Consider the following 12,603-nt stretch of genomic DNA (forward strand, 5'->3'; position numbering starts at 1 on the left):
CCGACGCCAGAAGCGCAGAAATGATACAACATCTCTCTTTCGTTCCAAGGCATCGAGTTGCACGACATGCCGTTGAGAACCTGCCTCGCATGATCCTGTAGTACTTGAATGTTGATGTAGTGCCACTCGTGCGTCTTCGAGCTCTGCCCCGCCGTGGGCACGAATGGAGAAGAATATGTGAGATCATGTCGCGTCTCGTCTAAGCAGTGAGTAACCGATGATTGGAAGCAGAGCTTCCACAGAATACGACAGGTCGGTGCATTCTGATCTTGACATGGCAACACCCATCTGAGTCAGCGCTTTGCAGAGATCACAATTATGGCATATTCCATCCTGGAACGGAGTACGTGCCTGGTCACCCCAAATGTAGCTTACAATGCTCCAAGCCCACAGTCGCCCATTGTTGAAAGCTAGGCTCTATAGTCGCTGCTGTCGACTGAATCACGTCATACCATAGCTGCGCTATTTCCGCTATCCCTTTGCCAGGGTGGTCAATGGACGGGTCATTTTTCGTGGCCATGCCGTCCGGACGGTGTCCGGCCGGATGGACAGCTAATGGGGTATCTGCCGGCCGGCATTATTAATGCTAGCGTCCGTCCGGACATGTAAGTGAATCACCGGTGTCCATGGCATGTGAATTGACCTTGTTGATGAGAATGTCGTTCCTAGGGGTGTTGTTAGGGTCTGGGTCAATTGATGAATAAGAGCGTGTTTGATTGGTCAGATGCCAGCCTGCAGAGACGCCGGCCCGTGCGCCGACCTCCCACGCGCGACTTCTCAGAACGCGACTGGGGACGCGTTTCCTTCACATGCCAAAGTCCCTCGATCGCCCACCTGATCATTGGCATTTACGCACACACCACGATGGCAGGCGGTACCTCCAGCATAAGCGCCACCCACAGCATCGACCTGACACAAATCCACGCCGAATCGCAGCTCGGAACCGTCCTCCGGACGCGTTATACGCGGACCGGCTTCCTCGTCGATGGAAAAGCTCTTCGCGACTTTTACCCGACACCGCCAGGCAAGGCAGAGCACAGAGCGTGGGTCTGGCAGCATGGTGAGGCTGTTACGCATCTTCAGAGCTTCACCAACTACTGGCTGTGTCGTCTGTGCTTCGACAGCAGCCATAAGGATCACAGGAAGGTGAAGGTCATTCGGACTGGTGGAGGAACGAACTCGATACGCAGACACCTAGGCAAGCATGGCTACGAGCTCGATGGCACGTACAAGCAGTGTAAGAGGCGTCCGGTAGACGACGGCAACATCGCTAGTATGATCAAGCGTCAAAGGACGACCGAGAAGACTCCTGTTGATCGTACCGAGTGGAGGTCGCTATTCCTCGAGTATGCCGTAACAGATGAGCACTCACTTCGCGCTCTAGCATCTGAACGACTGAAGCGGCTAGCTACGTATCGTCAACCTGTTCTCGAGATGCTATTCCCTACTTCTCACAACACCCCGCGAGCTTGGATCGTCGACTTGTGTAAGAAGACACTGCCTCGAGTAAAGAGCGATATGGCTACGGCGATAAGCGGCATCGCTTTGTCGTTTGACGCGTGGCTAGCAGACATCGATGGCGGCACCGACTTCTTAGGTGTTCATGCTCACTACTTCGATAAGGACTATCAGCTGAAGACAGTACTTATTGGACTCGTACCAACCTATGGCAATCACACTGGTGAAGAGCAGGCAAACATCCTTCTCAAGCTGATCAGACAGTATGATATCGCGTCCAAACTGACCTACTTTATGGCCGACAACGCGTCTAACAACGACACGACGATCGAAGCTATTAGGCGCGAAATACCAAGTCTCCGACACCCTCACAAGTGCCGCCTTCGCTGCGCTGGCCACTTCATCAACTTAGTCGTTAAGGCTATGCTCTACGGCGTCGACATCGAGTGTATTGACCAGGCTTGCAACGACATGAATAAGGAAGACGAGGAGCTCGAAGACAGCGAGATCGTATACGAGTTTCAACGCGCTCTATCTCTACGTAATGCCGTCGATCGTCAGACAGCATGGCGAAAGAAGGGCTGTGTTGGCAAGCTCCATAATATCGTGATCCATGCTCACTATAGCGAGGCACGACGACACGTCTTTCGATCAAAACAACGCGAGGCAGACACACGACTTGTCGAGCTAGTGTTGAACGGCGGGATTAAGTGGCAATCTGACCACGACATGATCGAGCGTGGCCTCGAGCTCAAAGATCCAATAGAGCTGTATTGCTTACAGTTCATTGACGACCTTCGTGAAGACATACTCACCGCGGATGACTGGGCCGAGTTGAAGGAGATATTGAAGCTTCTCAAGCCGCTGAAGATGGCGTCGCTGAAGGTCCAAGCAGATGGCCAACACTTCGGTGGATTGTGGCAGTCGTTGACAGCTTTGGAGTCACTGCTAACTACACTTGAGAAGGCGAAGTCAGACCATGAACACGCGGCCAACTCACACCTTAAGGCGATAGTCAATCTTGGTTGGAAGAAGCTCGACAAGTACTATCGACTCAGCGATCGCACGCCTGCCTACCGTGCCGCCGTGGCGTTACATCCATCGCTCAAGATGAGCTGGTTCGAGCAGCACTGGGGTGGTATGAAAGACGACAATACGCAGCGCAAGAATAAGGCGAAAGCGAAGTGCAAGCAACGGCAGTCGCAGCAGCAGAATCAAGACGATATCGAGGCGTCCACGCTATGGACAGTGAAGGCACGACACGCGATTGAAGAGCTCTATAATGAGTATAAGATGCGGTGTCCAGCACCAACAACTAGGCCGGCGACACGTGAACGCGAGGTCGACGATTACACGGCATCGTTAATGCTCACGGACACTGTGTTGCAAGACGATCTGCAGCGTTATCTTGCCGAGCCTCTGACACCTTATATGGTTGGCAACAAGCCTATTAATGTCGTCCAATGGTGGCGTGACAATCGCCAGCGATATCCATTGTTGTCCAAGCTAGCATTCGACCTACTGGCCACGCCGGCGAGCTCGAGCGCGTGTGAGCGTGAGTTTAGCTTAGCTGGCCACGTTCTCGACAATGAGAGGTGGCAGACGAAGACAGACTACGCACAATCACACCAACTACTGCGAAATTGGTTCAAGAACGACTTTGTGTTGAAGAGACACACAAAGGAGGTGGTAAGAGCGCAAGACGATCACTTTAGCGGCGACGTGGACAGTGAGATGTCAAGCTCATATGAAGGCAACAGCCAGCAGACAGACGTGCGAATAGAGGGCTAACAACACCTTCCTCTGGCTTCATTTTTCAACATCCTTCCTAATTAGGCAAGGCGAACAGCGGACAGGGCTCCGGTGGACGGCATGGCCAATGAGAGGCTCTCGTCCGGACGGACGGACACGGCCGCTGAATCGGCCGGCAGGGCCGGCAGCAGTGCTGTGGCCGGCCGACCTGTCCATTGACCACCCTGCCCTTTGCACGTTCCACCCATCGCTCATAGTAATCCAGTCTTGGTCAGTAAGCTGACCCGATGAACCTTTGGCCATCGATAGCTTCTGTCTCTCATAGTCTTTGGCGTAGAAGAAATCATCAGCACCAAAGGCAGGTCTCAGATCGTCGAGCCATCTCGCTTCTGGATCGTATTTGGCAAAGAAGACACCCTTTGTCCACTCCGGGTTTCGAGCCTGAAGGAAGACCAGCAGGAAATGCAATTCGCCATGCACCATAGCCTTGCCCACAACGCAAACCTTCCCTGGGCTGGCCGACATGGACGGGCCTCTCACAGTCTTCGCTGTTCCGGGAAGCTGTGAATAAGCAGCATCGTAAATTTCCACTGCTCTCGATAGGGGCACAGAGAAGTAATCGCGAGCTCCAGTATCACGTTCCACGAACATGTAGTATGGCACAATGCCGATCTTCGTCTGCAGCTTCCACATACGGGTCCACGCTTCGGGGTCATCGTTGACGTGTCTGATCAACGGTGCCTGCGATCGAATATGTGCGCCAGTCATTCTTATGAGACGGACAGCCTCCTGTGTCACAGGGTGCTCCACTTCCCGAGGGTGACTAAAGTGTGCCTGGATGGTCAAGTGCTTGCCAGACTTCACGACTTCTGAGAAGAAGCGTAGAAGTTCCTGCGAGTCAGGATCGCTCACGTAACGATAAGGCCACCATGCTAGTGACTTCGAGCCAATGCGGATTGTGTCGAGGTTCGGAGGTGCCTTGGGACCGATGAGTGGCTCAATGTAGCGTTTGAGCGTTGCTGTCGGCATGACCATGGGATCACCTCCGGTGAATAAGACGTCCGAGACTTGGGGGTGACTCGCAACGTACTGCTGCAACATATCGACATCAGACGTCTTGAAGGCCTGCTCCGAGCCGACGGACGTAAACTGTGCCCACCGGAAACAATATGTGCAGTATGCGTGACAGTATTGTGCCTGGGAGGAGGGTCAACTTATGGCCACAATTGACATCAGATACATCACGACCAATGAGAGTGAATTCCCACCTCAGAGGGGAAAAACAAGACAGTCTCTCGATACTTGTGCTGCAGGCCTTGGACCGGTTGCCCACCCAGTCGAGGCACGTTTTCTTCTTTCTGGCCTGCGGGATGAGGATTCATCTGACGTCGCACATGTTCTGCTGCAGCGCGAAGTCGGATTCTGCTCGTGTCTGATCGCCTCATCTCGTCGAGGACAAGAGCGAGATGTTCCGGACGTAGCATCTCAGGTTGCGGAATACTCAGCCTGAATAAAGGGTCCTTCGGTGCCTTCGACCTGCACAACCTTATCAGTGCTATTCCAAGCACTACAAGTCATCGCTCCATACCAATCAATCAGGTCATCGGCAACATGATTGTTGATTCGAGTAGGAAAGACATTGCCTGCGGCCAGAAACGCTTCTGCGTTCAGAGATGGTGCAAATCTCTGGAGCAAAGCTGGTATAGCACTTTTTGTGAACGAGCGGTACGTTTTGGCTTGCATGACAGAAACGGTCAACTGAAAAATGCAGCCTTTAATCAAACGTCAGGAGCTGGTGTTCGCAATGCCATTTCTTTGGAGGAGAGATGGCGTAGACACCTTGGCGAAAGCGTCCCGCAGCCAAGGCACTTGTCCTACATTAAGCCAATGCACTCTGCATATCTGCATAGGTAGGAGTGATGAGCAGCACCAGTGGGAGTAGGCGCAGGTTCACATCATAGCGGAGAGAAGTGTACGCTAACAATAGCTTGAGCGCCTATCCTGCGGAGTAACGTCCGGAAGCAGCACCTCAGGCCGTCTCTGAAAGCTAGTTCTTGAGCATTCGTCATGATAGCGAGAAGTGTTGGCTCCGAGGTATTGCTGAAACTCGAATCTGCATGAATTTCTGGAGAGACAACCAGCGGGACACAACGTGTGGTGACGCCAATGCTCGGGTAGAGCTGCGTGCTGCGTTGAGAACCATACATTGAAGCTGCAATGCAGAATCTCATGCATGATGCACGTCGGAGAGGTCGATCCCACCAAGATCTGCAACAGAGCACTTGGCCGACACACCTGGCAGAAGTTTGACCCACATGATTCCACGAATGGCGGAGGTCAACTCGTGCCAATTTATGGAGTGCAGCTACCGACCAGATGCGCGCCGGTGTGCATCCTTTCGCAGAGTCGGCCATCTTGAGAGCTTTCAGATTGTTGCGGTAAAGATCGCTTCTTCTGGATTCTGCAATTACCAGATTCGATCCCGTGTCAACACCGATCGAGGGGTCGTTAATGGATCTCACAATGCGCTCTGTAATCAAACCTCGCTGCATTATGTTCGATATTCACATCTTCCCGGTTATATGTCGTCTCTCGCGCTGCATGCCATGGTTGTGATAATCGTCATTGACAGTAGTCTTGTTACTGGAAAGTGCGAAGCTGAGCCACTTTGTGTTGCAACTTGAGCATTCGAGGGAGCGCTGCGATACCTCTCTAGCTCCAACGCAATTTCAACACGCTGTGGCACTTTGTAGACCCCTTCGACTATTGTGGAGATGCTCGTGGGCAGAATATGGATGCATGTAATGGCTTGTGGTAGAAGTGTTTTCGATTTTCGTAAAGAATTTGTCCAACCGGCTTCAGTCAGATATGTGGAAGCAGTTTTTACTAAACATACCATTGGCAGCTCTAGACTCTTCGGTCTCTCCAACATTCATGAGGCTTGTCATGTCTCTGTGCGAGGGACCCCGATAACCAGCATCGACTTCAGCGTCAAGACCATCGGCCAATTTTCTTCATCTGTGCCTCTAGCATTTTATTGTGTGCATCCTCGATTGGTGGCGCCATGTCAGCCAGAATCCGCTGCAAACGGTCGATAAGGAACTTCCTCGGGTTGCATTCAGAATGATCTGAACCTTTCCGCTCACCCTGTCCGATATCGTGCACGACAATGGTGGATAGCTTTCGATACAACGAAAGCACGCTCTCGTCAATATCTTCGGGCCGAGGAATTGGGAACAGCTTCGCTCGCGAAAGACAGAACACGATAGAACCAAGTATCATCGATTCGCACCGGTGCGGTCCCTGGTATGATGCAAACTTGCACCATCGCGGTTTCTCATCAACCACCGTGAGTAGCTGAGTGAACTCATCGAAGAGGTTCAGCATTGCGGCAATAGTGCTTCTGCGGATCTGATCAAGTCTCCCTGAATCAACGCGTGGTTAGCTCATGCCGCGGAAACATCGTGATCCATGGAGAGAGTACCCACCAAACATATCGGACAGGCTAGCCAGCACTGATTCGTCTTCGTCGCGAGGTTTAGAATCACATTCCATGACGAGCCTCCTGCATGTGCTGTGAAATGTGCGACGCTCTCCAACCTCAAAGCTGACCCACAAGAGTTTGCGTAAAGTCAATCGGTCCGAAGAGTGGAGGGTACGAAATGGCTCCATCCAGCGATCCAGCCACGGTACGAGAATGTCCGTGCAGTCGTAGTAATGCGTGAGCTCAGTGAGTTCGTAGATTTCGTCCAAAGAGAGCTCCTGTGGAACAGACATCATAGAGCCATGCGTGATCTGAGCGAAAAGGTCAAAAGTGTCGGGACAATCGTGTGCGAGACGGATCGACCAGTCTTCTGATTCCTCCCTTTTCTGCTCCTTGTAGCCACCATAAAGCATTGCGTCAAAGACGGACGATGCACGCGATAACGTCCTCGAACACAAGCGGAATTTCCGTGATGTCCCATCATCACCACCATCAGGTCCAACGGTAACAACCAGGTCACCTCGCGGGTCAATTATCTTGTAGTCCTCTGAGACCCCATCGGCTTTGCATGGCGTGTCCGCGACAGATGATTCTTGGAATTCTCCCCATTCTTCGAAGCTGGACTTCTCTGATTCTGCGGTCATCGTGAGTGATGGTGATGTGAAGACGCAGGAGTTGTCGAAGACGGACGACAAGTCCAGCAGCATAGATAAATATAGTTGACTCCACCGGTGTTACGAAGGCCAGCCAGCTGGGCACGCTTGGCGATTCGTAGATGCCGTGGAACCCGCGGGTTCTGGCTAGCACAATTGCCAGCTTATACTCAAGTCGTGTTACCGTGTTGCGGAGGTCGACTCTATACGTTGAATGCAGCGGCTCTCTGCATCATCAGATAGATACGCAAGTCTCGTCCGCGATGACAGGAAGCCACTCGAGCAGATCGTAGCCTGCCATACCTACGTCTGTAGAAATCCAGAGCTCGTGCACGTGGGTGCACAAGGACCGCGAAGCTCAGTATCGGTCTGATACTGCACTCCATTTGTTGCTCGTCTGCTGTGGCCATGCATGACGCCTCGACGTGGAAGCGAGCTAAGCTCGATGTTTGGAGCGATCAACTGCCCGTCAGACCGAGTGCAGCCTCGGCGAGCGCATCGCCGACTGTGATTTGAACTTCACAACATGGAGGCGATTCCTGTGAGTTGAGTCTGAAAGGAGGTGAGGAGTTTTCCAGCTTGCCACATCAAGTTCCGGAGTGTATCCTTGGTGCGAGTTCCAGAATGCACGACATCTCGCTGCTGGCCAAAAGGTATCCTTTGGTCCGAGCGCGAGACAATGAGTTGAGTATGCAGGACGGAATGATGAGTCTGACAGAGGGTGCAAGTGATCGATGGAAATTGGTGCAGTTGTGAATCTTGCTGAACTGCTAGCTCGTCTCTCTTGCCGTTGAATTTGCCAAGACTGAAGACACAACGTCACGTGCCGAGACAGAGATAGTCGACAAGACACTCCTCGTCCGCCTCCTCTTCTGCCTTCAGATGCCAAACGTGACGGAGTCTCGACCACAACCAAGCAGAGATCGATCCCAGCACACAGGCCATCAGGCTCGCAAAAACACTTCTTGTTCGACCCTACTCTCGCTCCATCAAGCGGCTCGAAAATCGAGTTTCGCCACAGGGCCAACTAGGAGAATGCCAATGACACGAGCATGGTATTTAGCTGGAAGCTCTGATGCGTGGGAAAACCATCGCAGTCTTCCATACGAGCCATGGCCCCTTGACGCCTCCGAAAGCAGATCAACAGCACCTGTTCGTGCCTCCATTGCCACATTTTCCCCAAAAGTGTAACGACAGTTTCGCCACACGGGGAACGTCTCGCTCCGACCCACTTTCTCATCAACGCACTGTGCCTCCATTAGCATATTCTTCGCATAAGCCTTTCCAGAGTATGCTGTGTAGCTACATACGCAGTAGTGATCCATTCCATCACAACCACCGACGATAAGGTCATTACCGTGGTCACACCACGACTCGGCCGTTTCCGCCGCGCAGAGGGTTACCAGGGCTGAGAAGGCGATCCATGTAGCAGCGAGGAGCTTCATTTTGGCAATAGAGTGATTGATTGGAATGTGGGAAACAGTCGAGAACGGGCAGGCAGGCCATGGAGAGCCTTTTGTATGGCACTGATCAACGGGTTCACCGCAGCGCCCCATCCCTCCTGAGCCACAGTGTGCGCGGTTCTGCTCGGAGTCGCATAGCCCACGGAAAATTGCAGGTAGACATTGCGATAGGTTCGTGATCATTGTCCCGGTGCTCTGCCTTGGGCGACATGCTTGCGGTGTCTTGAAAATGCTACTTTCGCGCCTCCCTTGTTTGTTCGATTCTGTCAGCACTAGTGGCTTAGGTCAATAAAATGAATGAATGCGAGGCTCTCATCCAGTTGGCAGGCTAAGCAGATGCCACTTAGCTTTGTTGTTGTCGTAGCTCACTGGTCGACCCAGGTTATTGCCGAGTCAAACCTCCGCTGAGTAATGCTGGCCTACCTAGCTTGGTATGCCGCAGGGATCACCAAGCAAACGCCTGCCTTCCGCGATCCACAGATCTGTCCCTAAATGCGCTCTTTAGCCATCGGAACGTGTGATCCTGGGCGGTAGTCGCAGTTAGGACAGAACGTCTCACCGCGTTGCCAATGCGTCTTGTACAGGGAAACCATCATCAGGTCTAGCAGAGGCAGACTGGGGTATGCGCATCCTCCTTCAAGGTGACTTCAATTCTCGTAAGATGCCGCGTTCTCGGTGCATCAGAACTCCCGGTTGGCTTCTTCTTTGTCGAGATTGAACATGGCAAGTCTGACGTCTCGAGTGAACGCTGTGATATGAATCAGCAGCCAGCATTTGACAACGATCGTGACGCAGCCTGCAGTCCACAAGCACAAGTCAATGCGTATATTTGAAGGTTCGCAAATCGGGAGTCTCTGCAGGCACGAAGCAGTGCCATGCCGCTCAATCTCCTTCTCAGGCCCAGTGGCTTGCTTGCTTCGGAAGTTGGTGAGGTGCGGTCACCTTTGTCAGCGCCTGAGGCACCATCTGGGCATGAGATAGTGTTGTGCTTGTGATGCATCTCTTCATCATTAGAGGAAGGATTCTCTGGTACGAGACATCCTGCAGCGCTGCTGAGAATGGTCGCGGCACAGCATGTGCATGTACTTCGAGATGTGGAAGTAACGAACAATCGTAGTCGGCTCACGTCGGATCTTCACTTCGGCGCCAAGAACCGCGACGCGACTTCCCGTGTCCGAACGCGTCTCCAACATCACGCTCCACCATAGCCACCATCAACAAAGAAAGACTTCGCCAAAACGACAAAAACTCATCACCAAAATGCTCGCCATCCAATCATCCTCGACCACCAAACCCAAAACCCTCCAACCCAACATCCTCCCCTGCCAAATCCACCACTCTGGCCCCATCTCCATCGCAGAGAGATACTGGAATCCTCAACCCAACAACACCACCACCGCAACCTCCTCCTCCGCTCAATCACAATCACAATCACCAGCCTCCAATGAAGTGACACAACACTTCCGCGGCCGCAAACTCCACGGCAAAACCATCAACCTCCCATCATCCTACACCGGAATCGTAGCGCAAAAGACAACCCGCCAGATTCAAACGCCCCACCAAACCTCCTCAACCAATATCCCCGCCAACGACGCCGGATACGACGAAGAAGAAGAGCAAAGCCTACCCACAGAAACATTCATCCTCGAACAACAAGCAACATTCAATTCAATTACAACATGGGATCATGAGAAAGCACCATCATCTGAAGAGGACGTGTATATAAGAGGGATAGAAGAATGGATAGGGTTTGCGGAGAGTGTAAGTCGCAATCAGCATTCGGTGGAACCGAGCGAAGCTCTCACTATCTGGGGCAGAGGAAGCTAACTGTGGCAGATACATGCATACGATATCCCGAAGACAGCAGCAGAGTCATGACACCCGATGTCATGATGCACATCACCTGTCAATGATGAAAGTGCGAGAGAACGATTAGGCGTCAAATTCGCCGAACGCCATAGAGAGACTACTCCATTGACAGCAGAGCATGAGACACATGGCCATTATTTCTCGCGTTATCTACCCACGAGCCGCGTAGCTGCCACGATGGCATGAGACGCGTCAGTGGAGGACACCATGGTACACCGAAGAGACGCAAGACCCCATTCTGTCGTCTTTCGTCTTCCCGTTCTATGAGCCTTTCTTCACCTCCTCTGTGGAGATGAGGACGACAACACGCTAAGAAAAGGCACCGAGGCTGTCCACATTTCGTCATCATTGCCGCCAGCCATATCTCAGCAGGTCGTCCTAGCTCATGCTTCCTTCGCGGCTCGTACGCTAGTATCAAGGACGCGAAAATTACCGAATCTTCGTGACCAGAACACTACAAGAAGTAGTCTGGTGTTCGGCGGGAGACCATAGGTTCGCCAGCACGCGGGCAAGGGTCGAATTGCAGGCTAGAAAAGACAAATGTCAGCTGTTGTGGCGCATTCTCGAGGTCGAGAGCGAGACATACAAGGTGTATTTCAGATGCTCGTCAATCTCCATGATCGCAGCTTGATTACCACAGCGGTAGCAGTAGTTTGGTGCTGTAAACAAACGTCAGTGCAATTCCAAAAAAACGTCTTCCCCACTTCAAACTCACCAGAGAATATCGTGACCACGTTCCTGTCCTGACTCCAGTTGTAGCCCTCCATAACCAGCTGATGCGCTCTCGCCACGAGCGTAAGACCATTGTTATGGTTGAATGCCTCGCTGATATCCTGTCCAAACGTATACCCAGCACCTCTGGGGCTGATTCCCCATCCACATCTGTCATCTGGATCTGACCAGAGGAGGTCACACATCGGTCCCTCATGCGGCACTTCCTGAATGCGGTCGAGAGCACGAATGTTGTCCAGAGTGTCAATGCTCGGCGACAGACCACCGTGCAAGCAGAAGATCTGGTTGTCGATCAAAGCAGTGAGGGGGAGGTAATCGAACAAGTCCGTGAAGAACTTCCACACATTGGCATTGCCGTATTTGCGCAGACACTCATCGTAGAAGCCGTAGACTTGCGTGATTTGTCTCGATTCGTGGTTCCCGCGCAAGATCGTGATGCGCCCTGGGTAGCGAATCTTGAGTGCGACGAGCAGCGTGACAGTCTCGACGGAGAAGTATCCACGATCGACATAGTCGCCCATGAAGAGGTAATTGGTGTCGGGATTGGGGCCTCCGATCTTGAAGAGCTCCATGAGGTCGTGGAACTGGCCGTGTATGTCGCCGCAGACTGTGACTGGGCATTTCACGGGCTGTACGTTCGACTCCTCTTGCAGAACTTCGCGCGCTTTCTCGCACAACCGTCTCACGTCGTCCTCTGCAAGCTGTTTGCAGGTCATGAGCGACTCAATCCAGCCGTCGAGAGTGGGTATCGTGGGCGGATCGATTGGCGTGCCCAGGCTGTGCTCGACCTTGCCTGCGTCCTCCATGGCCGTATCGCCCATGACGGGCTGCTGCCTCAGCGCGGCAGCTTCTGCCATTGTCGTCGAATCAGCGTGGGCGGGAGGGGTCGAAGTCGTGGTCGGGCGGCGCAGTCAAACACAGGAGGTTGCTGTGTGTCCAGAGAGTCCTGTTGCGGGCGCAATGCAATGGGCACGTCCGATCGGCGGCGGTGAGAGTGAAGTACACGGTTTCAGATCGAGTGGTGGGATGGATCTAGCGGCGGAGAGGCGGCGGAGCGGTGTGTCTGGGCGCGGTGGAGGGTGTTGGCAGGCGATGTGGTGGATGTTTTGACGTGCAGCTTCTCTCGTGCCTGCCCTCTCGCAGTGACGAAACCGTCCGAGCGTCTGCGAAGCTTGGCATGAATGTGCTCGCG

General features: G+C 53.0%; 5 protein-coding genes across 6 annotated transcripts; 2 read left to right on the forward strand and 3 right to left on the reverse strand.

Moving 5' to 3' along the window:
* Nucleotides 1-864: 864 nt before the first annotated feature.
* CKM354_000444700 (uncharacterized protein) lies at nt 865-3,249 on the forward strand (the record flags this gene model as incomplete). Its single annotated transcript, XM_044799683.1, has 1 exon — nt 865-3,249. One exon carries the CDS (start codon nt 865-867, stop codon nt 3,247-3,249), a length of 2,385 nt encoding a protein of 794 aa, XP_044655618.1.
* Nucleotides 3,250-3,267: 18 nt separating this feature from the next.
* On the reverse strand, nt 3,268-4,953 carry CKM354_000444800 (uncharacterized protein; the record flags this gene model as incomplete). Of its 2 annotated transcripts, XM_044799684.1 has the most annotated exons (4): nt 3,268-3,286; nt 3,419-4,407; nt 4,479-4,746; nt 4,799-4,953. In XM_044799684.1, 4 exons carry the CDS (start codon nt 4,951-4,953, stop codon nt 3,268-3,270), a joined length of 1,431 nt encoding a protein of 476 aa, XP_044655619.1. The 2 variants fall into 2 exon arrangements, with proteins under 2 accessions (XP_044655619.1, XP_044655620.1); XM_044799685.1 differs by having other exon boundaries at nt 3,268-4,407.
* A 1,248-nt stretch (nt 4,954-6,201) lies between these two features.
* Nucleotides 6,202-7,338, reverse strand: CKM354_000444900 (uncharacterized protein; the record flags this gene model as incomplete). The annotated part of the gene is made up of 2 exons (XM_044799686.1): nt 6,202-6,635; nt 6,699-7,338. The coding sequence occupies 2 exons, from the start codon at nt 7,336-7,338 to the stop codon at nt 6,202-6,204; spliced, it is 1,074 nt and encodes a 357-aa protein (XP_044655621.1).
* Nucleotides 7,339-10,070: 2,732 nt separating this feature from the next.
* CKM354_000445000 (uncharacterized protein) lies at nt 10,071-10,688 on the forward strand (the record flags this gene model as incomplete). Its single annotated transcript, XM_044799687.1, has 2 exons — nt 10,071-10,571; nt 10,647-10,688. 2 exons carry the CDS (start codon nt 10,071-10,073, stop codon nt 10,686-10,688), a joined length of 543 nt encoding a protein of 180 aa, XP_044655622.1.
* A 445-nt stretch (nt 10,689-11,133) lies between these two features.
* CKM354_000445100 (uncharacterized protein) lies at nt 11,134-12,268 on the reverse strand (the record flags this gene model as incomplete). Its single annotated transcript, XM_044799688.1, has 3 exons — nt 11,134-11,206; nt 11,266-11,338; nt 11,395-12,268. The coding sequence occupies 3 exons, from the start codon at nt 12,266-12,268 to the stop codon at nt 11,134-11,136; spliced, it is 1,020 nt and encodes a 339-aa protein (XP_044655623.1).
* Nucleotides 12,269-12,603: the final 335 nt, after the last annotated feature.

The sequence above is a fragment of the Cercospora kikuchii genome (genome assembly GCF_019650295.1).
Source record: "Cercospora kikuchii DNA, contig_00003, whole genome shotgun sequence".
Lineage (NCBI taxonomy): Eukaryota > Fungi > Ascomycota > Dothideomycetes > Mycosphaerellales > Mycosphaerellaceae > Cercospora > Cercospora kikuchii.